The following is a 26,509-nucleotide window of genomic DNA, read 5'->3' on the forward strand; positions in this document are numbered from 1 at the left end:
CGTTAACTTATCGAACAAAATTAACGAGCCGAACACGAACTGTTCGCGTACAACGAGTCGTTTTGACAGCCCTACACATGAGAGGTAGTTGAAGCCTATAGATAGAGCCTGAAGAGGAGCTGCAGCTCAGTATCACCGCCAACTGATGTCGATCACCGTCGACCACGGCTGACCGCCGCCGACCACCGCAGACCATTGTCAACGGTCGTCGACCACTGTCGAGCGTTGTCGACTACCACCAACCAAACGTCGTCTTTCCAACAATGACCTACATGGTCATCAATTCATGTAGTTTCAGACTACGGCCTTCGCGGCCTACAAACGCCATTCATACTCGCTCTAATGACTTACTTGGTCATCAGCTCATGCAGCTCCCGACTCCGGCCCCCGCAGCCTACGAGCGTCATTCATACTCGCCTCTATGACATACGTGGTTCACAACTTCTGCTGCTCCCGACTCCAACCCCCACAGCCAATGTATGTCATTCATACTCGTCACTACAGCTTAACCGCTTACTACGATTTCTCTAACCAATCAACGCTTCTTGAGCAACCATCTACAACACTCACGACGGACTACTACCTCCACAACAATCAACAATGACTCTTGCAACCTGTTGTCACCAATAATTGCAGCTATATTATAGTTATACAACTTTGTAATTTCATCTTCCCCAATTTAGGAGAAAAATGAACATGTGTACTCATCTTTCATAGTTGATTATTTCAACTAGATTAGGCCCCGCATTTTTTTCCCTTTTCAAGGTTTTTTCTATGTTGAAAGTCGAGGTGTCTCATTTTGCTTACTTCTCCTCTTTTATCTATGTGTGTTGAATTCTCGTGCAATGTTAGTACTATAATCCATTACTGTACCGCCACAAATTTTCTAGCATGCATCAAGCCTAATATTATTTTGGACTCCAATGACTTGTTCTACTTAATGGGTTTCTTCTAGCATTGCATTTACTCAATCTGCATATTTTGGTTGTTATTGGTAGGCTCACCAATGTTTGGACAATTTTGAATAGCTCTGATTGAGGTTGAATATGTGGACATATATGACAATTTATGAAATACACCATGATTTGTGTAGGGAATAGGGATCGACCTCTTAAGTAATAATACAAAGTATTGCATGTACATTCTATAACTTCAGGAAACCTGACGATCAAATTATATTCCAATAACTTCCTTCCGAATTTCTAAGTGAAATATTGTGAATGACTAAATATACATAGCACACGTGTAAACCCCTGCTTTAAAAGTCGTGATCATAATGAACGCTGCAGAAGCCCACTACACCTGCTTTAAAAGTCGTGATCATTTGATCCGATACAATAATTTTCATTATTTGCATATAAATAAATAAAAAAAAAAACACCTAAGCCGGCTTTCCCAACTGGACATCGCCGCCGTCTGATCCGCTGCTTGCAAAAGCTGCCCATTGAAGGCCCCGTCGTAACTCCGTCAATTTCTCCGTTAAGGCCGTTTCTCTCGTGCAAATTCCATTTTAATATATGTAATTATTAAATTTGTTCTGCAACCCCCCACCCCTCGTCCTCTCGCGGCCTCTCTCTCTCTCTCTCTCTCTCTCTCTCCTTCTCCTCCTGCTCTGTGCTCTCGCGTTCGGAGAAAGGCTTCTCTTCGCTTTGCTACGTGCATCTACCCACTACTCAACTCTGTCTCCTTCTCTTCGCTCTATTTTACCAGTCTCCTCTTAACGTCTTCAAGAATACCAGGGCAAGCTTCATTAGGACTCCGGTGCTTGGTAGGTAGCCATCCCGCTCCTCCCCTCTCCCTCCGTTACTGTGGGCTGCGTCTGGCTTGAAGCAGCGGGTTTACGGCGTCTTTCGACTCTTGCAATCATAGCTTCGACTTCTACGGACGCTTCTCCTTCTTTTTTTTAAACGACCGAGGTGCCCCACTCCCGTAATCTCGTCCGCTCTACCCGTCTTTTTTGTTCCTTTTATACTCTATGAATATCTTAATTACTCTGCAATAGTGAGAAAATCTTCGGGACTGATAATACAGGCCATGTTATCGGGAGTAATTCGTTGTAAGTTAGTTTTGATACGTACAGGAGGTGGTTTAGTGTTGAAAAAAAGAAAAAAAACAAAAACATTGCCTAAGCCGGCTTTCCCAACTGGACATCGCCGCCGTCTGATCCGCTGCTTGCAAAAGCTGCCCATTGAAGGCCCCGTCGTAACTCCGTCAATTTCTCCGTTAAGGCCGTTTCTCTCGTGCAAATTCCATTTTAATATATGTAATTATTAAATTTGTTCTGCAACCCCCCACCCCTCGTCCTCTCGCGGCCTCTCTCTCTCTCTCTCTCTCTCTCTCCCTCTCCTCCTGCTCTGTGCTCTCGCGTTCGGAGAAAGGCTTTTCTTCGCTTTGCTACGTGCATCTACCCACTACTCAACTCTGTCTCCTTCTCTTCGCTCTATTTTACCAGTCTCCTCTTAACGTCTTCAAGAATACCAGGGCAAGCTTCATTAGGACTCCGGTGCTTGGTAGGTAGCCATCCCGCTCCTCCCCTCTCCCTCCGTTACTGTGGGCTGCGTCTGGCTTGATGCAGCGGGTTTACGGCGTCTTTCGACTCTTGCAATCATAGCTTCGACTTCTACGGACGCTTCTCCTTCTTTTTTTTAAACGACCGAGGTGCCCCACTCCCGTAATCTCGTCCGCTCTACCCGTCTTTTTTGTTCCTTTTATACTCTATGAATATCTTAATTACTCTGCAATAGTGAGAAAATCTTCGGGACTGATAATACAGGCCATGTTATCGGGAGTAATTCGTTGTAAGTTAGTTTTGATACGAACAGGAGGTGGTTTAGTGTTGATGAAAGCTCGATTGCGTAGTGAGATTTTTGTATTTATTGAATGGATATGTATACAAGCTTCGCACGTCTTATTGATTCGTTACATTTTAGGTCAGTTTTGAGCTCTGTCGAACAAAGTCGTATTTGGGCTATTCGAATCTATGTTTATTGTAATTGTAGTTCAAGAAAATTAGAACGATACAGATTGTGTTGTTGAATTCTTAGGGTCATTTTTTATTCAATTTGAAGCATGCTTCTCCAAATGTTATTCCTTACGTGCAAAATTACTGTAGTCGCAAGCATGTTTCCTCCTTGTTCACCTAAAACTTAGCTTAATGTCTGTATTATGGATGTTTGAACGTGGAAATAACAATCATGCAATTCTGTTTTTAAACATAAGGCCTTTAGGGAAAAAAAACTGATGCCTTCATTGATACCAGAGTTAACTCAAACAAGAACAGGAAAAACAAATATTTTTGCTCAAAACATATAGGATTACAATCGAGACTCAAAATAGAAAAAGAAAACACAACAAAGTAGATTTGAAATAGGAAAAGAAAATATAACAAAGTATTAATATTTTACTAGGGATGGATAGGACGAGCCGTGGATAATGGTGATGGATGGTTGGCTAGGCTGACGATGGCAGCAGGAGGGTTGGGCATTAGTTGCGGTTGTAGATGGGAGTGAGAGAAAGGGGGGTGGGGGTTGTGCAGGCAGCAGTTGGTAGGGAGAAGAGTATACGCAAAAACAGTGGAGAAGGGAGGGAATTACAACAGTAGTGATGGGAACTGGAAAGAGTTACGATAGTGGGATAGGAGGGAAGGAGGTGTTGATTACACAACAGGGGGTTCTTGGGATTAGCGGCTGGGAAAGAGGTGGATGGGAGTATGGGGAAGATGGCAATGGGGAAAAGGGGAAGATACACACCACCTCTAATGAGTTACAACTGGAGCACCTTCTCGTCATTAGATATAACCCTAGAAAGGAAAAGAGGGACGTCGTAGACTGTCAAAACAAAAATCCCATCAAAATTGAACCCTAACACAAGAAAATACATAAATATCAACCCTAACCCCAACAGTTTGACAGATCCCTTGCAACACATTGCTGAATCGGTTCAACGCCCAAAACCCCTGGTCAGCCTTCCGGGGTTGGGGACACATTAAGGGTGACAGAGTTGTTGGAATCTCCCATGGTTGAAGGATCCTCGACTGCGAACCTCGTAGCTCTTGGATTCCACTGTCGATTGTACTGTCTTCCAAAACACCAGAGGAGCGTTCTCCATCTGCAAGCACACTTCTATATCGATCCACCCTTTTGGGAATCCATTTCTGAGCTGAGCTGGGTCTGCGTGTCATACATATGCAGCTGAACCCACTTAAAGTAATCTAAGATCGGCTCAATCTGATCAGAAAAGAAGGGAACCTAAGCCTCCCCAAATGGTGATTGTTATGGTGGTAAAGTGACGATCGTGATGTTCTGAAATGTTTGCTGTTGTGACTTTCCCATATCTATAATCAGTGTTTCAGTCCTATCGTCTCCTGTCATCACCAAAATTAGCCGTATCGATGCTACTTTGCTGGTAATGGCTCCTATGTCTCAAGCTCTGTTGAAGGGAGAAGGATGATGCGCTTCCCATCCTTGGTGAAAGAGTAGGTGTTTCTGAATACATAGTGTCAAGGCATGTTGTTGAATTGTCATTGTCTCCCCAACAACAGGTGGTAGGAATCAATTGGTACCGCGTCACACCACACTTGATCCTGCAGCTAGCTCCCAATAGAAAACACCACTAGTCACCTCCGGTCAATGTTCACCCAGCTCTCCTTCTTCAACCACTTTAGAGAATATAGCTGGGAGTGCCTCTGAGTCATAAGACCCAACTGCTCCACCATCTTTGCAGACGCCACGTTCTTACCGTTCCCTCCGTCGATGATGAGTTTGCACACATTTTTGTTCACAATACAACTGGTGTAGAATATGTTAAGACGAAGTCACTGCGAATCCCTCGTATCCTTAGTCTATAGGAACCGTCAAACCATGAGCATCTCGCTTTCATTCGATGGGAGATGGTACATCTCATTTTGTTCTTCAAATACCTCTTTTTCGCTAACCTTCTCCACGACACCTTGCTTGGTAAAAGATAAAACTCGATTAGTCAGCTAGCTGCAGGTGATGTGCCCAAATTCGTGGCACCCATAGTATTTTTTGACAGGGACTGTAGCAGGTGTGGTACTCTTCTCAGACTTCTTCTAGTTGGGGGTGACTTCTTCCTTCTCCGTACTAGTTTTCTTAACTTCATGTGGTGTACTCTTGTTGATATCTCTAACTTTGGGTAGTTGTCTGACTAGTGGTGGTTGTCTGCTTTGTTTATGTCATTTTTTCACTTTCAATGCTAAGGTCTAGATATTTCCAATAAGCTAATAGGGCTACAGTTGTACCGCATTACTGATACCGGGCTTCACCCCCCCAACATCCGATAACGGGCTATGGTGTGCTGCTCTGGCTTGATCAAATCACACTTCATCTACAACTGATCAAATTGCGTCGTGAACTCCTTCACTGATAGATTTCTCTGCTATAGGTGACAAAGTCTCAAAAATATATCCTGGCGGTAATGAGGTCATAGGTATTTCCTTTGTATGGCATTCCTCATCTTCTCCCACGTGGTAATCTTGTCATTATTTTCTCTCTTCATTTGCCTCTACAAGTTTTCCCACCACAAGAAGGCACTTTTTCTAAATTTGATACCTGCAAGCTTCACCTTTAATCTTCTGGTACCTCTTTGTACTCAAAGATTCGCTCAACTGATTGTAGTCATTTGATAAAGTCGTTTGGAGCCATACCTCGATCGAACTCTGTTAGATCCATCTTTTTTGTTAAGTCCCTGTGTCCTCCATAGGTGGTCTCCTCTCTCAAGCTCCTCTAATATTGGATTCTAAAGTTTTGTGGCCTTTCTTCTTTATCACTAAAATCTTTCCTATGGAAGGGGTTGAAATTCTCATCTCTTTCATTTCTTTAGCTCTCCCTGTCACCATCAAAGGTAAGACCCTCCTGAGTTTCATCCTCAATGTCCGGAAGCCTCCGCTGAAGTAGACGGATCTCTTGTCGTATCTCTTTCCAGATAGGCTTGGGCATGTGTCTCCTTGGTGGCATAATTTTGGTTTAGAGTTGAGAGGTGAAAGAGGCTATAAAAATTGATATAGGGTTACTGATTTTGAAAATTAGCCAGGGAAAATTAGGATTAGGTTAAATTTTGGCTATGGTTCAGGAATAAGAAAAAAAATTTGGCAGAGTGGGTAAGGCGGATCCCAGGAAACCATTGGATAAGGCTAGGGTCAACCCAACTCTTATACCAATTAATACCGAAGTTAACTCAAATCACAACAGGGAAAGTAGTTATTATTGCTCAAAACATATAGGGTTACAATCAAGACTCAAAAAAAAAAAAAAAAAAAAAAAAAAAACCAACTAGGGTTGGATGCGACATGCCGTCGACAGCAGTGAGAGATGGCTGGCTGGGCTGGCGACGGCAACAGGAGGGTTGAGCGTTAGGTGTGATCGTAGATTGGGGTGATAGGGAGAAGGGTATACACAACAACAGTGGAGAAGGGAGGGTGTTACAATGGTAGTGATAGGAATTGGAAAGAGTTACGACAGTGGTAGAGGAGTAAAGGAGGTGTTGGCGGCTGGAAAACAGGTGTATGGGAGTGCATGGGATGACAGCAGGGAGAAAAGGGGAAACTAAACACCACCTTGGACGAGTTAAAATCGGAGCACCTTCTCGTCGTTGAATACAACCCTGGAAGGGAAAAATGGGACGGTGGAGGTTGTTCCAATAGAAATCCCATCAAAACTGAACCCTAATACAAGAAAATACATGCATGCATGCACACACACACACACACACACACACACCCATTTTCGAAATTATAATATATATATATATATATATATAAATGGGAGAGGGAGACTCCTCCCCTTGAGCAGCAACCCTACAAGGGTTCGGCCGGCACCATGCAATAAATAATGTTTTCAATAGAAGTATTTCTTGTAAGGGCTAAGTACAATGAATTCCATTTAAACAAGCTTGGAGTTATATTGTCTTCCCATCCCAATCTTCTTCTAGGGATTTGATGAAGAATTCCTTGTTTTGTATTTCAATGGATGCTGAATCAAGTTAGGCCTTCACATGTTAGCCTAGTATGCATAGATTTTTATTGTTAGGTTCTCATCAAGTGTAGAAGTAGAATGCTCTTAATTTATCAAACAATTAGTATTATTATGAAAATTCTATGTTTATTATTTTTCTGATTTGTACTATATTTATGTCGTATATTTTTTGGATTGCAATGTGCTTATTTTTTTAAGATACTAATATAACTTTTCAGCAATGCAAATTGATATTGGCATTCTAGAATCATATTATTATTTATGTATTGCTCGACAAGAAAATATTTCATGGTATATTATTGTTAATCACTAATTATTTACCCCAATCTGTTATAAGTTGTAGAACGTTCTAATACTTTTGTTTTTGAAACAATTATTAGATGATCATCGTGGAAGCACTTTCTATAGTAAATATTTGGAGCTGAATGAGTTATTTTGAGAAAAGTTCAGTGCTCTAGGATATTAAGATTTAGCTTTTTCTATGATTGCTACGTCTATATCACAATATAAAGATAATCATGTGAGATGGTTGTGATGTTTATCATTTGAATTTTTTTGTTTCTGTTAAGTCTGCTTGGAACAACTTTTTAAAGAATTCACAAACCTATCAGGAATAAATTGCAATGAAGAATAACTTCTGCATTAGGAATTTTCAATGTCTCAGACCTTTCTGTGGATTTGATGAAAAGTTACATTGGACCAAAGTTCTTACATTCATTTATTACTTTCTACGCACTTTTCAATTCTTAGTTAGCAGAGCAAATATAAATGAAAACCAATTCAATATTGTTAATATGGATTAAATTTTCTTTTCTATAATTGAAATTTGAAAATGTGCACAAATATTAGATGTCATTGTACTATCTAGCAAAGGTGATGGAGGTGCCATAGAAGGGATTTTAATGATGAATGCGTTAGCTTGCTTTTGGTTGTGAAGTTCTAAATTTTGAAAGTCTAAAATTAGGAAAGAATCCAACTTTATGGAAGATGTAGGTAGACTAGTTTAGGGTTTGGATTTGGGATATGTTAGGATTGTTTTTCTGAGCTTTTGAGGGTGTCGAAGTGGTACTTCATTGGTGAGAAATGAGATCGATTGGAAAGATAGAAGGATCCTTATAACTTGAGGGAAAGTTATATCATGGAGGGACAAATGGAAGGCTAAGGTATTGGGAGTGAAGGCAGAAGTCGAGCATTACCTCTAGGGTTTCTATGGGAATGGTAGCTAGGGAGGGTTAGGGAGGTTGTAGGATGTAGGATTCATGCTAAGGAATTTGTGTGAAATGTTGGAGGTGGTTATAAGTGGGTTTTAGTCCTTTGAGAGGTAGGTGGCCAAGTGCTAATCAACATTGGGGAAGTGGGTATTTAATTGAACCAAAAGAATAACTCTCTTGCTTTACTAGTAAAAGTGTTCTGGATCTTCCACCAAATTTATTTAAATTGTAGAGCAGCTGCCAAACGTTTTCATAAAATTTTGTACAAACAAAATTAGTTTTATTGAAGAAAATCTCAAATGTTACATGGGTGTACTTAGAGGACAAAAATGATCTATACTATTGGTGGCCGGAATGGCGACATATAAAGATTCTTACAATTATTTTTGGCATCTTATAAGCGCTCTCATCTATTGTTGACATGTATAACATATAATGAAAGAAAATACAATAAATCAATTACCTAAGTTTTGAGCTTAGTTTGTAGCCTTAATAGTAACTTGGTGGGAGGAGGGGCAGACGAAGCACATTTTGGACTACGTCGATGTGTGCTTGTGATGATACCTTTTCCCATTTTGATGTAATGCTTTGACGGAAGTATAGCTGTGCATGTGTGTGCACGCGTAAGCGTGTTTTAATATACATATGACCGTAACCCCATTATTCATAATTGTATCTTTGCACACTATTCTGGTTTATTATAATTAAATTATGATTAGGTGTTTACAAGAAGTCAAGGAATGTTTTTATTTGGAATAGCCCAAGTGTGTTGGAAAGCCTTTTAAAGTTAATTTTGTGGCTATGAATAGAAATTGAGGCCTCCCAACTATAAATTGAATGGTTATGCTTGACACAGATGTACTTTGTGGTTTGATGACTTGATCCTGACTTGTTTTTGGTTAACCTGCATTTTCGATTTATCCAAAGTTATGTTGCCATGTATGTACATCAGACACTACTATCTATATTTACTTTTTAACCATTCTTCTTTGTATTCAATATCATAGATAATTTTTTTGTTTTTGAAGTTCTCATGCCTTTGTTCTGGAATGGAAAGCAGGGTATGAATCATTTGGGAAATTTACATTAGTAGCACACAATTCTTATGGATTTACATATATCATGCCTAACTTTGATATTACATACGTAGCACTTTGGTGCTTTAAAACTATGCATGGATTAGTGCTTTTCACTTTTAAAAAGTAATAATAGTGCTAATTTTGATGAGATATTAAAGATTTGAGTGCTGTGTGTGTAAATATGAAAGTTTGGGTGTAAGATATATAATTACATAAGAATTGTGTGCTATGTATGCAAATGCCCCTAATCATTTTCTGTTGTAACAAGTTCACACTGACATGTTGTCTTCGGTGTTTTGTGTTAAATGGAAAGCTTTTGTTTTTTTCTTTTTTTTTGTTGTTTGAAATATGAACGGCAAGACAGATATGATCAGGTTCGGTTATTGACATGTTGAAGCCCAGTTAGATGTGAGAGTTTATGTCAACAAAGCTTTATTATTTGTGATTTTCTATGCACTGACTTTCTATACTCGGCAGCTTGATTACGTTTGATTGTAAGTAATTAACCCTAAATTCTATGAAGATTAAGTCTCACCAGCAAGATTTCGACATTTTTTATGTTCTGTACCAGCTAAATTACACCGATGGAGTCTGGAGAACAAGAAAATAATGGAAATCATGGTGCAGATCCTTTTGATGAAGATTCACTCTCTTCATGTTTGCCCGAAATTTATGATATATTCGAAGAACCAGTTTTATTTCCTCATGTAGGAGAGCAGTACCAGGTTGAAATTCCACCAGTAGGAGAAACAAAATCATATGATGATGACGAAATGCCTGCCATTAATAAATTTGGAATTGGATTACCAATCCCTGTTACTTGGGTTCAGTATGTAGTTGATGATACCAAGATCAAATGTGAAAAAGAGGAAGTTTCCGCTTTGAATATTGTTCCTGGTATGGAAGGATCAGCACATTTACATAACGATAGCAAATTTCAAGTTGATTATAAGTTTAACACTCGTGGATCTGCTCTTGAAAACCCAAAACTTGCTGGCCAACTTCATAGATTTGCATGCAAAGCTGAATTTCTCAACACATCACAACAGGATGCTCTTGTTGCATACTCAGCAAATCATGTGATGGGTGATAATGATCAGAATGACTATTGTATATCTTTGCTGCAGAGAAGGGAAGATGGGAACTTTTATCCATTGCCTGGCTTGCCAACTCATTCTTGGAGTGATGCAGAGGAGCAAAGTTTCCTTCTTAGCCTTTATATTTTCGGAAAAAATCTAATTCAGGTGAAAAAGTTTATGGAGACTAAAAGAATGATAGATGTATTATCATTCTATTATGGAAAGTTTTATAGGTCCGATGCATATCATAGATGGTCAGAGTGTAGAAAAATAAAAAGCAGGAGATCAATACACGGCCAACGAATATTTACAGGATGGAGACAACAAGAACTCTTATCACGCATTGTAAATAGTTCACACAAGGAGCTTCAGGATACTTTACTTGAGGTTTGCACTTTTCTTGCTTGATATTGATGATGATACAATTAATTTTTTAATGCTTTTTAATTATGTAATTGGTTAATACCTAAGTTTTGCTTTAAGGTGAACAACATTTTCATATAGAAAACGTAGATTTGAATATGGGGCATGAACATAGAGACATCACATAGCCAATACACAGTATTATTTTATTAATTTAAAAAATAAAATGTCTAGTTAAAGCATTTAATGCCAATAATTATATTATAAAGCCTTACAAATTAAACTATAATATTATGAGTATCACATTAAAAGCCTTAAGATCAACGAAAGAAAAAATAATGATAGTTTTTTTGGGATTGCATTTTAAGATTTCATTAGTTGTACTCAATTTTATATAACACACTAATATTAGCACCAATTATTGGACATGAATAATAAATTTATTGTTCTTGAAACAATTTGTAAATCGTATAAATGTTTGTCTTTCATGATAGGATGTTTATGAGCCATTCTAGACTTCAATTTTTAGGAAAACACATTAACTACAATTTTTGGCGTATAGATTATGCGTTATGTCAGAGGTGTGTCCATGTTTATTGTCTTGTTGAATCATGATTTGTCTATGAATTACACCAGAACCTTACTTAGCATAGATTAAATAAAAAAGGGGAAAAAGAGAAATAGAGAGACATGGAGTGAGAAGATTTGTGATGTCCCCTACAAAAGCACAAGTGTATGAATTTGTGGCTAAACTTTATTATATTGTATAATCAAGGTTCATCTGGTGACTCCCGATATAAGTTTGGGTCGGAGTTTGGGTGTTAGAAAATATTGCATAAAAATTTTTATGTATATAAAAAAAAAGGCAAACCCATCAGTTATTGATTGCAAAAAACAATAGGAATATTGTCATAAATAAGAACTCAGATTTGTAGTCGCTTGTCTGAGAAATTGTTGGTACCTTTGAATAAGTTGCCAAATGGTTTTGAAGCTTGGGCAACTATTCTTGAACTGGTCAGTTCGGAAAAATTTCCATAAGTTCTTCATGAGCTCTCTGTGAGCCTGGCTGGTGATTTCACTTTGAATTTAGCTAGTGATTATTCCTCTTTCATCATTGTTAGCAAGTTTGCTTGTAATCAGTCTAGCGAATACATCTTGTGTTTGATTGGGCTCGTCTTTGGAATATTAGGTATACATATCTGGTATAGACACGCAAGATTTAAGTGTTCCTTCTTCATCGATCCTCTTATTACTTCATTTTTGTGTTTAGTTGCTTACGCTCTGTTTGGCAATGCAAAATGGTGTGTTGTGTTTTCTTGTACCATGATCTGCTAGCAAAGGAGTATTTCTTTTTGAGTATTCTCATGTCATATGTTGAAAATAAAGATCGAGTCATTAAGAGTCAACATGTGAAAATAGATTATTGATCAAAGGTACCATGGCCAAGATCAGTAATCAAGAAATTTGGACCTTGGTTGATGATCTGGTGGAGAGTTAAATAAGGGTGAAATAAAAATTTTTATTTTATTGATAAGTTTATGATTTAAATTTTAAATATGGTTTTTTTTGCTTCTATTATATTGATGCTTACAACAAAATACTTCCAAAAAAATTATCACAATCTCTCTCTCTCTCTCTCTTCGGCGTCGAACCCATCTTCAACATCAAAACCTGGATTTTGCTTCTTGTCCAATGCTGTATATGGCCTTCACCAACCCCTGCCTGCAGCTTTAAGACATTATGCATGCTCATACAACCACAAGCCAGTTGCCACCCATTAGCCTCCTACAGATTTCAGCAACAATAAAGTTCAGATTTGCCGTTTTTAGTAATTCTGGGTGCAAGACAGCAAATTACTCTCTCAATTTACTGTAATTGACAAATTCAGGTGTGGAATCTACCGGCTACAGTTGGCCATTGTAGTCTTCAGCAGTTATAATGAGGGAAAACAACATGCTTGGTATTTTTAGAAGGAATATTAGTATAGAAAATTTTAATTCCTTCAAGTAGTACATAGTACATCTATTTTTCTCATCTTAGAAAATTTTTAACTGTTTCTAAAAGTCTTCCACACATCCAGTTACAGAGTAATTTGTAATCAAAGTTATATTTGCATTGCATAGAACAGATTTTTATGGTTTGAGTGCTGAAAGGAATACTCTTTGTTAATCTACAGAGCCTACAGACTATGAATATGAGGATAAATTAAGAGAAATTGAAGGTCTTCTTAGTTTGAAAGATCGAAGGAATAAAAGATCATGATGTTGGCTACTTTTGAAGCTCTTGCTACTAAAATAACACCACGATATGCTCACCACAACTTGCCTAGAATGCAGTAAATTATCTATTAATAACAACTCCCCACCTCGGAGCAGCAATCAATAAAGAGATTTAGTCGAGAAGAATACAAAAGGTAGAGAAGAAGAAAATCTTGTAAGATTGATAACAAAATTGAAGTTTCCTCACTAAGAAGAAACAATCAAGGTTAAGGATATAGACAGTTGGTATTGCACCACTAGTTCACCAGCATTAGATGCTTTACAGTAGAGCTGCCGTTGACAATCATCCTAGGGTGCAATTATAGGCATGGGAGGACACTTGGGAAATCTGTCTCTTAACATGCCTAGTATTACAAAGTGCGGTTATAGTTGTCCTAAGCATATAATTATTCACATGATTGGTGCTGGTTCTTATGTAATTTTGATTCATCATTATTAAATTTCTGAATAACAAGATAGTGGGTATTTTTTGTTAATCCCTTAACTTGGTGTCAAGTTGAAATGTTGTTGAACTTTTAAATAGAAAGTAAAGTTTTTTAAGTTGTTATCTTGCCTTAAATATGATCAACAACCTGATACTAGGGTAACCTGAAAATAAGCAAATACAGTTATTATCGTTGGAGTTTAGAAAGAAATACAACAAGGTTCATAAAATCGGAAATAAATGGCACAATACAAACGAGGCCCTACAGCGAGGGCGAAGGTGATGAACTACGGCTGGACAGTAGGTCTGGTGTTTGTTTGAAAGGCTATGATAACAATTAAGTGGAGGACAGGGAGGGTGCGACAACTAGGAGAAAGCGTGATGAGGTCGACGACACTTAGGGGTTGTGCCAGAGAGTTGGTGGCAGTGAATCGAGCACAGGAGATGATTGGCGGCAACATGATAGGCGTAGGGGATGATTGGTGACAACAGGGTTGGTGTAGGACTTGGCGACAGCAGGTTAGGTGCTTTAAGAGCTTGGTGGCCACAGGGAAGGCGTAGGATGGGTTTGGCGGCAACAATTAAGGAGTATGGCGAGGGATTGACGAGTTAACCATCACTTTGCAGCAGGACAGCTGGTGCAACACCTGTCCTCAGATACAACCCTAATAAGAGAGGAGCAGCCTGACGGTTGTGAAAAAACGACGACAATAAAACTAAAAATTGGAAAGAGAAAAATTTCACGCAGAAAAAATACCAGAGCGACACACAGATTTACGTGGTTCGGCAAAATTGCCTACGTCCACGGAGCTGCAGATGATTTCACTACTTTGAGGAATTACACCGTCGAGCGTCTTGACGTTAACAAGAAAATCTCTATTTTCTTCTCTCCCTTCATTTCTTTCTCTTAGCTCTCAAGAGGACTTGGTTTAGCCTTGCTTGGCTTGGCTTCTCCTTTAAGCCAAAAGAGAGTATTTATAGAAACCATGAGAGCGGTAGGTGAGCAGTAGGTGGGACACTTAATTAAGAAGCTAATTAAATTCGGTGGACTGGGTTTCCACATTACCCAATAATTCTCTCACTTGAGACTGGGACACTGAATGCATCACTTACTAGCTGCATCATCTACTAGTTGTATCGACATTTTCCTCAAACATTATATCCTCCACTTTTGCAACTCGAAGTCCCTGTCTTCATGCTAGAAGACCAGCTGAAGTTGAGCACAACTTCAGCTTCTCACGAGTAACACCCTTAGTTGGCATATCACCGTCAACGTAGCCTCGTAACACCAAGCTCTTTCCTGGGTTACTCTTGTATCCGCTTACAACTCCCACTACATGAGCAATATCCTACCCTTGCTGAAATCCCTTTTCAAGAAGTCTAGTCGTGTACCTCTTACTGCCATTAAACGCAGTTTTCACCCGGTACACTTGTTGTGCAATGTCTTCTTCCTTGGTGGAAGTTCTGTCAGCTCACAAGTCCGATTCCCTGACAGGAAATCTGTTTCCTCCTTCTTAGTCAGCTCCCACTTGCTCAAATTCTCATCTTGCAAGATTTCTTCATAACTCTATGGTTCTCCACCATTTTTCTGTACAAGGCCCGGTTTTTCTGCCTTTGGCGCTCTACCACTTTTCAGGAAACTGACATTTTTTTGCTTCCCCATAATGCACATCTGACTCATGTGTCCTCGCCTGAGTAAACATGTAGTCATATATAGTGTATCAGTTTTCTTACCTCGAGCCGGTACTAATGCTCCTTTCGCAACCTTCCAGGTGTTATCTGAGAACACTACCGAATGACCACCATCATTGAGCTGCCCAACAAAGATGATGTTTTTCTTCAACTCAGAAACGTGTCCGACCTTTTGCAAAGTCCATTTGCTCTTGTTAGGGAGTATAATATCAACGTCTCTCATCCCCACCATGTCCAGAGCTTTTTCATTAGCCAGATATACCTTCCCAAAGTTACCCGCAACATAATTTCACATTAACTTCTGACGGGAAGATGTATGGAAGGAAGCCCCTCTATCCAGTATCCAGTCTTCAACAGAACTGTAAATTGTCAGAAATAGTGCATCATGTATTTCTTCAGTTACAACGTTAGCGCTATTGTTCTTCTTCTTTTTAGGATTCCTGCAGTTCATTTTTATGTGGTCAGCCTTGTCACAATTCCAACAGGTTGCTTGCTGACCTGACTTTGATTTTGATCTTCCACGGTTTGAGTTTCTGTCTTGTAATCTTCCTCTGGAATCAACAATCAGTGTCGAACTCGAACCTGAGGTCTCGCCAGAATCTTTTCTGCGCACCTCCCAGCCAAAATCAAATCACGAATATCATCATATTTCAGCTTAGATTTATCTGCAGAACTGCTAATTATTATCCTCATAACTTCTCAGCTATTTGATAATGATGTCAACAATATCAGCGCACGTTTCTCATCATTAAAATCAATTTCAACAGACGACAAATGATTTGTGATAGTGTTGAAATCATTCAGGTGTTGAGCAATATACACACTTTTTGTTATATTAAAGTTGAATAACTTTTTCATCAGATGCACCTTGTTATTCTACGATGGCTTTTCATACATACCTGATAAAACCGTCGTGAGATCTACAGTAGTCCTCTCCTTGATAACGTTCTGGGCAACCAATCTTGATAGGGTTAATCGTATAACTCTCAGAACCTGTCTCGATCCAACAGATTTCATTCTGTCTCGTCCATCTTTTCTGGTCGTTTTTTTAGTAACGGAAAATGAAAATTATTCCCATAGAGGTAGTCATCTATCTGCATCCTCCAATAAGCAAAATCTGTGTCATTGAACTTCTTGATCCCCGATGTCATCACTTTGTCTCTGCCCATCGTTCTTCCTTAGATTCAAACTCAAGCTCTGATACCAGTTGTTGTGAAAAAACGACGTCAATAAAGCGAAAAATTGGAACGAAAAAAATTGCATGCAGAAAAAACTCCAGAGCGACACACAGATTTATGTGATTCGGTAAAATTGTCTACTTCCACGGAGTTGCAGAGGATTTTACTACTTCGAGGAATTACACCATCGAGCGCCTCAACGTTTACAAGAAAATCTATATTTTCTTCTCTCTCTTTTTTTTCTCTCTCCCCTCTCTTTCTCTTAGCTCTCAAGAGGACTTGGCTTGAACTTGCTTGGTTTGACTTCTCCTTTAAGCTAAAAGAGTCTATTTATAGAAACCATGAGAGCGGTAGGTGGAAGATAGATGAGCGGTGGGTGAGATGTGGTATGTGAGCGGTAGGTGGGTGTGGTAGATGAGCAGTAGGTGAGATACTTAATTAAGAAGCTAATTAAATTCGGTGGATCGGGTCTCCACATTACCCAACAACGGCAGGAACTCTGAAATCAGGAAGAGCAAAACTAAACTCTAAAACACACAAACAACATTTATATAGTGCAAAAATAAACTAAGAGGGGGAAAGGGGGTGGTATTTCCCACTCATTGAAACAGCCTACCGATCCAGCCTCTTACTGGATCGAGAACCCTGTTGAACCGATTGGACCGATTCAACCAGATTAAGTCTCGCGTCAGTCTCCCATGATTGGGGGAGCTACAACTTCATCTGTTAAAGGTTATGGATCTTAGTAATATGGTGTCAGCCTGTTAGGTCTCTGACATTGAATGTGGCAGAAAATTGTAGTCCCCTGGCAGGTCGATTTTGACTGAAAAAATGATGGGGTGTGTTAGTAATGTTTAGCGGTGCTCCTCAAATGGATGTAAAAGTTAAAAGTATAAAGTATAATAATTTTAAAAGTTAAATCTTGAATAGTAAAGTTAAAGTTAATGAATATCAAAGTTTAAGTTATGTTAATTAAGTGTCATGGACACATACAATTGATTATTATATGATTTTCTATAGTGACATATGAAATATCAACATGAATATTGTTTTCTTTTCCTTGGGTTACTATAGTTTAGAAGTGTGATTGTTTCACTGAGTTATCTTAGATAATTCATTATATTTTAATATTTTTGAGGTATTAAGCTTCTGAATAAGATAAATATTAGAGGAGCTAATATGTACAGCATGCGAGATCAACAACCTGAAAGGTAAACTTTTAATTGTTGATTAAAGTGATTTCTTAATTGCTCTTTTAATTAATATTTGGATATTAAACTGTTAGTGATGTAAATAATATAATTGAAAATTTAATTTCATCGTCAAATTGTTTGCTCTCACCTTTGTTAATTTTAAGCCCCGCGTCACGATCCGACCCGGGCTTTGGAGTTAATCAAAACGGGTACAGACGGTCGGACGGTGGAGATTAAATTTTTTATATACATTCTCTATAAATAACATTTTACAAATGAAAAAGTCACTAAAGAAATTTATTTAAGACAATATAATTTAAATTTTACCTCATAATAGGTTGTTTGTGTCTTCTATAAATATTTCTTCTATCGATTATCTTTCAATCAGTTAATTAAATCTGAAATGTTAATTTAAAATAACATTAAAATTAAACAAAATTAGTGAATACTCATACTCTTAAAACACAACAATACAAGAAAAAAGAAAAATAATACACATGCTAGTTAAGTTTTTAATTAATCAATATAAATATTTAATGTTACTAAAAAAATATTACTATATCAATAATATTTCAATATCATTATATATTCGTACAATCGTTATAGGAGCACAATCTAAAAATTGTATTACTTAACATACTTCAATATCAATCTCTTTTTTTAATTTACGTGCACGAGTACATCAGTGTTTCTTCACTAGTACTGTAAAAGAATGACTTTATCATAACCAAACATGCACATATAGATATACTATAAAAATATCTCTTTCTAATAAAAATATTTCATTCTCATTTACATAACAGTCAATATTATTGTACAAGATTCAATATCCACAATAGTTTAAATAAAGCTGAGCACACAAATCATTCGTACAATATGAATAAAATTTAATAGAACCATAAATCATAGATATGTAGTGTTATCATTATAAATATAGTTAGTCGAGCAAAAACAAAATATTACTATAGCAAAATAATATGATAACTCTCCTCAAAGAGGATTAATTTGTTGATTTGGCTTGATGTCGACTCTTAAAAGATTGAAAGTCTAAAATAAACATGTCATTCATATTAAAATTTAATTTATTTATTATGTTATTACAAATCTAATAACTTATTATTATTTTATTTTATATAATCCTACTTAAATTTTTATTTTTTATTAGTAAATCATTTAACTTTAACTTTAATAAAAGTTGCCTCGTCGATCCCTAATGCACACGCAGGCACCTTTTTCTCCCCTCAGCGAGATTCGAATCGTACGAGAGCTGGCTTCGGCTCCCTCCCGCACATAGTCAACATGGAGCCACTTCCTTCTCGGTGCGATTTTTCTTCCTCTCCTCTTTTTCTTCGATGGTTGGCTAGAGCATGGGCTCTTTTTCTGCACTTAAGTCGCAAGCCGCTCCCTCCTTCGCTGCTTGTCAAAGACGTCGTTTGTTGCCTCCAACTATGAGGAAGCTCCAACTCTCCGGTAACTCTCATCTCTACCGCCCCTCATCTACAAGGATTCATACACGAAAGTATGCACTCGGCTTCTCCACCCACTCGCTTCACCTCTCCCTTTTTGGCTTCCCCACTCCACACTTTGGTTCCACGACTCTTTGATTCCTCCCGCATAAAGGAAACGAAACATTACAATTTTTCCCACTTACAAAAATTTCATCATCGAAATTTATAAACATAGCTTAAGCAGGTCAACATTAGTTATTCATGACACTAGTCATTCAAAGATTAAAAGTAATTACTATAAAGTTAAAGACTTGATAGAATGCGACTCAATTATACTTCAAATAACAATACTGAAGTACGAAAGTATGCTAGGAAAATACCCCTATATTTAAGAAAACGCCAAAACTATCATATCTCATCACCATCTAGAGCAGTAAATTTTTCAGGCTCACTATGAGTAAGGGAATACACTCAAAGTCAAACATGTTGTCTTGGTTGACTTTGAGTAGAAGCTGAAGCTTCACGCTATCTTTTTATATCCACCTACAGCCTTCTATGAAGGAACTCCACCTGATTTTTAATCTTCAGTTTCTTGCTATATGTTCATGCTGACAACATCAATAGCAAATGTTAGAGCCCATCAAGCATTCACCCTTGTGTTGTCTTTTGCGTTTGACACAAGTGACTACAATGCCTTGAGTCGTACTTTTGCTAACTGTACTCGAGTTCCAAGACTTCTTCCCATTGAACTGAAAATGAAATACATTTTTGCTTCAAAAAAATGCAAGGAAGTTGAAGCGAGTTCTGTAGGTGGATTTCAGCGATATCTTTAATGTGAGAGAGGAGCGTTCGTGAGTTCCATTGAGTAGAGAGGTTTGATTATGTTGTAATTTATTCATCTCATTTCGTAGTGGATTTTTTAGTGTAGTGTGGCTCAGTATCGTTTTCTCGTTTCTGGATTTCTCCTTGCTAAATCTTTGTGTGTTTTGCATTTTTTTTTTTTGGATTTATTTGTTTGTGTGCTTATGTTCAAATATTTTATTCTAGATATGTTCAGTGATCTGCATTTATCTTAACCCCCCAACACAAGTAAGAAGAGTGGGGCAATCATTTTAAGAGCACAGAATTGGAAAATATCATAAGCTAGATAAGAAAAAGGCCAGTAGGAGACTGGAACTATTAAGTTGCATGGCTTTCTCTTTATTAATAAGTAGCAATTGAGGCATTCTTTAATTCATAGTGATAATATGAGTGTTATTCATTTAGCTAAGAATGTTGTCTTTCATGTCATAATGAAACACATTCAGTTGATTTATTAAGTTATTCATTATCTTTTAGAAGAAGGTCAGTTATCTTCTGAGAAAATATACACAACTCAGAATTGTATAGATGTATTGATTAAGGTGGTTAAAATTGAGAAACTAAAGCTTTCTTATCTTCTATTGGAGCTCATGAAGGTTGGGCTAGGAGTGAGCCACACTATTGAATGCAACTATGAAGATGGTGCAAGTTTGGAGGAGAGGTGGTTGTAAATCAGTCTTTAAGTGAGAGATTGTTATGTTGAGCCCGATTGGCAAGAAGTGCCCAGGAATAGTGTGGCGTGTAACTCTGCGCGCAAGGGGCACTCCTATGCCTGGCGGCGGTAGCACAACATTAGAGCAGGGGCCCCAGTGCCAGTGGGGTGCCTATGCATCCAACCAAAGGTTCCCAAGCGGAAACCCATCAATAGTAGGGGTGCTTAGGCGCCAAAAGACTTATTTCCGGCATTTTGGAATAGAGCACCCAGGGGAAGACTTTAAAGTTGTGTTTTTTCACTATAGGAGGTGCGTGTGAATAGTGTGAAGCGTTGCTATGAGTTGTTGGTGAATTTCTGTAAGTTCTCTTGTGCAAAAGAGAAAGGAGAGGAGTGTTCGTGAGTTCTAAGAGAGTAGAGAGGTTTGAGTGTGGTATAATCTGGACAATTGCTCCTCATTTCATAGTGAATTTCTTTATATAGTATGGCTTTGTGATTTTTTTCTATTCTTTGGTTTTTCCACATTAAATCTTGGTATTCTTTGTGTATTTTTTTCTAGAACTAATTGTTTATTTGCTTATGTTTAAATTTTTGTCATAGATCTCTCGAAATGGTTTTCCACATTTTTCTTAACCCATAATAGGAACAACCTGAACATGTACTATTTTTCAAGTTTTCCTACTGAATTGAAAGAACCAGACTTGGAACTTCAAATTTTCTGGCAATTTATACCTTCAAATAAAGTGATCAGCGAAGTGATAATGAAAAAATGAAATTGGATAAAAAATAAAACACACTTTTCACTCTTATTTTTTCTTATTCTTTGTTTTGAGTGTCTTAATTTTTTTATTTTTTTAAATATCTATTTTATAATATTTAATATTTGCTATAAAAATAGGGTGAGAAAGGAGAGGGCTATGGTGTTTAGGTGTGGCGGAGGCAAAGGAGTTGCACGAATAATGTTGGGTTGGGTCAATTGTGCGAGAGGGAGAACAACAGGTAATGCTCGATTGCGCTTGGTCTGAGGTTGTGCGGCAGAGAGGAGATTTTTGTTAGGGTTCCACATGCGCTCATGCGTGACAAAGAGGGATGGAGGCGAGGAGGCGAGGAGGCTTTGGTTGTGTGAAATTGAAGGAGCTTTAGTTGTTGCGGTTGGGGGCGATGGAACATGCAAAGGAGTTGGGATCTTATGTGGGCTCTTTTGTGTGCAAATTAGAGGGGCAAAGGTGTGGCTATGGTGTCGAGAGTAAGGGGAAGACTTCTTCGGGTTGGACTTCATGTGATTTCTAGCAAATTTGGTGGAGAAGAGTTTAGGTTTTCTAGGGAGAATGGAAGATCAAATTGGAGGGGATTCTTGTTATTTAAGATGGAGATAAAGGTGATAGCATGAGATTTTGTGCATGGGCAGTGTGGAGAAGTGGGGCGCTTGCATGGGAGAGAGATTTGTGCGTCTTTTGCATGCAAATGAAGAGTAGAGCTGATCATTTGTGAGGCTTCTCTTGTTGGGAGGAGAAAGATGAGTACAAGAATGGTAAGTGTTTGGCTTTGCGATTTGAATAAGAAGGGCTTTTCGTACGTGTTTGTAACGGAGAATGAACTGGAGCAGTTATTGGGATCCTAGTGAAGAAGCAATTAGGGTTTATTTTATTTTAGTTGTTTTTTCTAATTTAGCCATCAACAAAAGAGGGGTTACTTACTAGGAAATATGAATGTTGGTCAAAGCCCAATCGAGTGAAGACATTGACAAGAAGTTTTTGGGACTGGTCGCCAAGAGTGGAAAATTCTCAAGAAAGTGGAATGTCGAGCTGATTAAAAATGTTTGTTGACAAGGGGCATATAAATAGGACAATATTTAAAGAGGAGTTCTTCTGAAGAAAGTAAAATGTTAGCTAAGGTCCGACCTGAAAAGCTCACTACAAAGTTGATTATTGGATGCTGAGAGGCTAACTATCTAGATCAAGTAGCTCAAAAGGGGCATTGATGTCAACTTGCAAGCCCAAGCCCAAGGGATTTTTTAGCGGCATTAGGCGTTGGCAGGTCTATAAAAAGTTTAAGCGAAGCAGTGGCTTATCAAAGCGGCAGCCATTCTTGTTAGGTTGTAGCGGTTCTAATGAGAACGTTAAGTACCTAAGCATGTCATAAGATTTTGGCTCTGAATGTAGAATGCCCAATGAATGCAGATAAAATCCTAGACTAGGCCTCATAAGTTTTTTCAATCATTGATTTTGAGGCAAGTGCCGTCAAACTTGATCGCTGCCTTCAAATCAAACAATCCAATTAAATTATTTTTGGGGAATCTTGGCATAGTGTTTTTAAAATTTGCTCGAGAATTCCTTGGATTTTCTTGTTGATTGATCCTTCATTTGATTCAGATCTCTTCATGCAATCTTGATACTTCAGTTATAGTGGGCCATCTAGTTAAAGATTTGACTTTTGGCCAAGGTTGCGAGTATGCTTCTAGCCCTAAAGGGATCTTTTTGCCTATTAAGTTGAGGTGACAAAGATTTTCTTTAAAGTGATTTTGATTCTAGGTAGGGCAATCTTTAGGCTAGGATGACTAGGTCAAGAATAGGGTTTCTGATCTGGGTGCCTAAAGGCATGATTTAAGTTTAAAGAACTTAAGAGGGAGTAAGTCAATATTTGTCTCATGCAGTGTTATGTTATAGTATTGTGCTATAATGTGTTGTGCTGCTAGGTAAAGCAACAGGTATTTGATAAAAATTCTAATAAGTTTATTTTTTGAAGTGTTGCTATAAACGAAACAATTTGTTAAAATAATTTTTGCATATTGAATTAATTAGTTATGAATTGAGGATTTGCTTAATGGTTTTTACATTTACTTCTATTTTTGAGGTCAGGGTTCAAGTCTATATTCATCCACTTAGCTAACTTTTCTGAGAAAGAAATCTATTTGTGTTGTCAATTATCTCTTTTATCACAAAATTTACACCCTTTAATGCCTCTCTCTGTAACAGGGCTTGTTCCTTCTTTAATAAATGACATATTAGAAAAGATTACCATCTTTTTCATTTAGCACATGCTCACAGACACACACATATGTGCTAAGTCTTGAACTCAAGAGCTTGTGGTTGGAGAACAGTAACCGAACCATGGCCATCAGGCCAAGTGGGTCACACATAAAAATTAAATATTTGGTTAAATGCTCAAAGATGACTTGGTTAGTGATTAACAAGTAATATCAACTACAATTATTTAAAAATTATATTCTCTATAGGATAGTTAATGTAAGGTTAGAATTAATAGTTTTGCAATTTTGAATTAAATTACAATTTATCTATTTATTTTTATAATTAAATAGTTATGAAAGATATTTATAGTAGTAAATTGTAATATTTTTAATGAAAAATATGCTTCATAAAGTTCATCCACTAAAACATCATGCAACTATTTAAAATTCCAAAAACGTAATGGTTTTTGGGATGCAAGATTAGATTTTAAGTTATTTGGTATTTTAATCATTAGACTTTTAAAATATTAAAGTGTTCTTCGATAAAAGTTTGTTTTATGAAAACATGGCTGATTAGCCTCTTGATAACCTTCAAATTTAGCTTTCTTTAGTCAGAATTTTATTTCCTAATGTAGTTTTCAATGTTCTTTATCAAACATCATAAAGTTAATTCTTCTTGTTCAAAAGTACAACTAATTAATATGGTAAACAGTAAAGGGAGAAATTTTGATCATTGTGGTTCAATCACTGTCGAAGCTTTGGTGTTATGATCCACAGGAACACTTTTCTAGTTTGGGCAAGCTTTATAAATTTTATTTTTGGCTGCCACTGGTGTGGCTTTTTCGCAACCTATCTTGTTTAACCTATGTGCATCGATTCCATTGGAATGCTTGTAATTTTGATCCATCTCATCTCCGCATAATAAGCCAGTTCTACTATTCATTCATTTAGCCTTTTTTCATTATTTGATATTCTGGTATTGTGAATAGTCGTGGACATTTAATTTTCTTCTATATTGTAGTAGATATGTAGTTCATAGAATTTTCGTTGACTTGAATAACTTTTGCTACTCAATTCTACCAAACACAACCTTATTTTATTCTCATCCCATCTCAGCTTGTCATTGGAGTTGTTTGTGTCATTTGGGTTGGTAATTAACCAAGCCTGAACAAGAAAATTTTGAAGCTGTTTTGGTTTATTATTTTTTCCAACCAAACCAATCAACAGATTAACTCGATTGGTTTTACTGCAGAATGTGCCTTTTTTTTTGTTTAAGATATGTAAGGGGAAGTTTTCATCTTGGTGTGCGTGTCATTATGGACATTTTCCCATGGTAAGTACTTTCATGCCTCATTTTTCCATGATCTGAGACTGTTTTCGATCCAATATATGCTAAACATAAACATTACCATTCAATGCATGATTACTAAACACGCCTCATGGTAAATGCATTGCCTTCAATAAAAAAAACAAGAGAAAGTCCCAAATAAAATTCAGATGTTTTGACTTTGATAAAATCTGCTTGCAGCCCATGATTTAGTTTTTATGAACTGTATTCTGCATCCCTTAGGACATTCCTTAAGAGCTAAATGACCTAATGCCTTTTTGAATGGAGAAATTATCCATGCATCGCATAAAATATCCTCTTAAATTAAGTTGGCAATATATTTCATTGTTGCAATTATTCTCTTTTCACCAAGGAATCTCCAATCAACTGTTATGTTTGTTGGGGTAAGCAGCTCAAAATTTTCTTGTTCAAATGAATGTCTTGGTTGATTGGTATTGACTTATACATCCAAAGTGAAGCCTAACGTTTAGACTTAATAAAATAAAATAAAATAAAACAAAACATTATATTTGTGGGTTTGATTGTCATGCAGAGGAGAATACCAAAAAAGTTTGAGTGGATGTGATAACTTATTAGACGGTTTGAAAAGATGGAAATAATCCACTCATCTCTCATAAATTCTACAATATGCCGCCTGATAAATCTTGTCTAGAGATATGGAACTTGATATATCAAATATTAGATGTTTATGATTCAAATTGCCTAATATAGTTTTGATTATTTTTTTTTTCGAACTATGCCAACCTTCTTGTTTTGCTTGTGGTAAACTCACCTTTGAGGATTTATGACATGCTAAAATTTGATACATTTCTGAATAGTTTAAAGCAATACATAGTACTCATATACTCTTGCAAATTATACTAGTATTATATTGTCAGATATTTAATACACTTCAATATCATTCCAAACTTTATACTTTGTCTGAAAGGTCAAAAACAGCTAAACCTGGCCCTATCAAAACCTTTATCCATTGATTAGTATTATTCATCCCTAGATTAGTCTATTAATCCTAACTTTTTGCAATATATATATATATATATATATATATTCCAAAGGTTAGGATTAATAGACTAAAGGCATGTTAATTTTAGAGGGACTGTTATTAATACCAACTTGCTAATATATTAGATGAAGTCATATACTTAATTGTGATAGATTTAAATATCTTGAATTTATTATATCAATGAATGGATATATTAATATAGGTATAACCTTTAATGTCAATAATTGGTGATTGAAATGAAAAATTGTGATAGAACTACTGTCAGGAAAATATTATGGAAATATATAGATAAAATTTATGAAAATATTATTTTGAATCTAAATATTGGGTTATCAAAATTTATTAATAATTAATTTAAGTTGGGAAAATTGACTTTCATGTTTTGAATTGGTTTTGGCTGAAACCGATTTAGAACTCATAAATAATTTTCAGTTTAAGCCTAAAATCACAGGTTTTAGCATACTTCTGGATGAAACTTGAAGGCTTCTCTGGAATTCATAGTAGATTTTGGCAAAACTTTGTTGTACTTCTTTCGTGCTGTCAAAGTTTTGCTAAAATTTTATAAATGAGGTCCATTAAATATCATGTGTTATAGTTTGAATATTAATTTGATAATCCTCTTTATATTAGAGATCAAATATACTTTCTATAATCTTTAATAATAAAAAATATGGAAAATGAAAAACAAAACGTGTGAAACTATTGAAACGGATGAAATTGAAAAAAAATTATTAAAGAA

At 36.9% G+C, this 26,509-nt stretch overlaps 1 protein-coding gene across 5 annotated transcripts in view; it reads left to right on the forward strand.

The window, feature by feature from the left end:
- Positions 1–1,555: 1,555 nt before the first annotated feature.
- The window catches only part of LOC110028000, a 28,441-nt gene continuing 3,487 nt past the window's right edge, over positions 1,556–26,509 (forward strand). The window contains exons 1-2 of one of the 5 annotated variants that reach the window (XM_020729688.1): positions 1,556–1,916; positions 9,854–10,748. In XM_020729688.1, coding sequence (XP_020585347.1) covers positions 9,867–10,748 — 882 coding nt within the window. In that variant the 5' untranslated portion in view covers positions 1,556–1,916; positions 9,854–9,866. Of the gene's footprint in view, positions 1,917–2,303; positions 2,659–9,495; positions 10,749–26,509 lie in introns of those variants that run through there. The other 4 variants (XM_020729684.1, XM_020729686.1, XM_020729687.1 and 1 more) reach the window with 4 other exon arrangements.

Source organism: Phalaenopsis equestris, unplaced genomic scaffold (assembly GCF_001263595.1).
Source record: "Phalaenopsis equestris unplaced genomic scaffold, ASM126359v1 Scaffold000479, whole genome shotgun sequence".
Classification (NCBI taxonomy): Eukaryota; Viridiplantae; Streptophyta; class Magnoliopsida; order Asparagales; family Orchidaceae; genus Phalaenopsis; species Phalaenopsis equestris.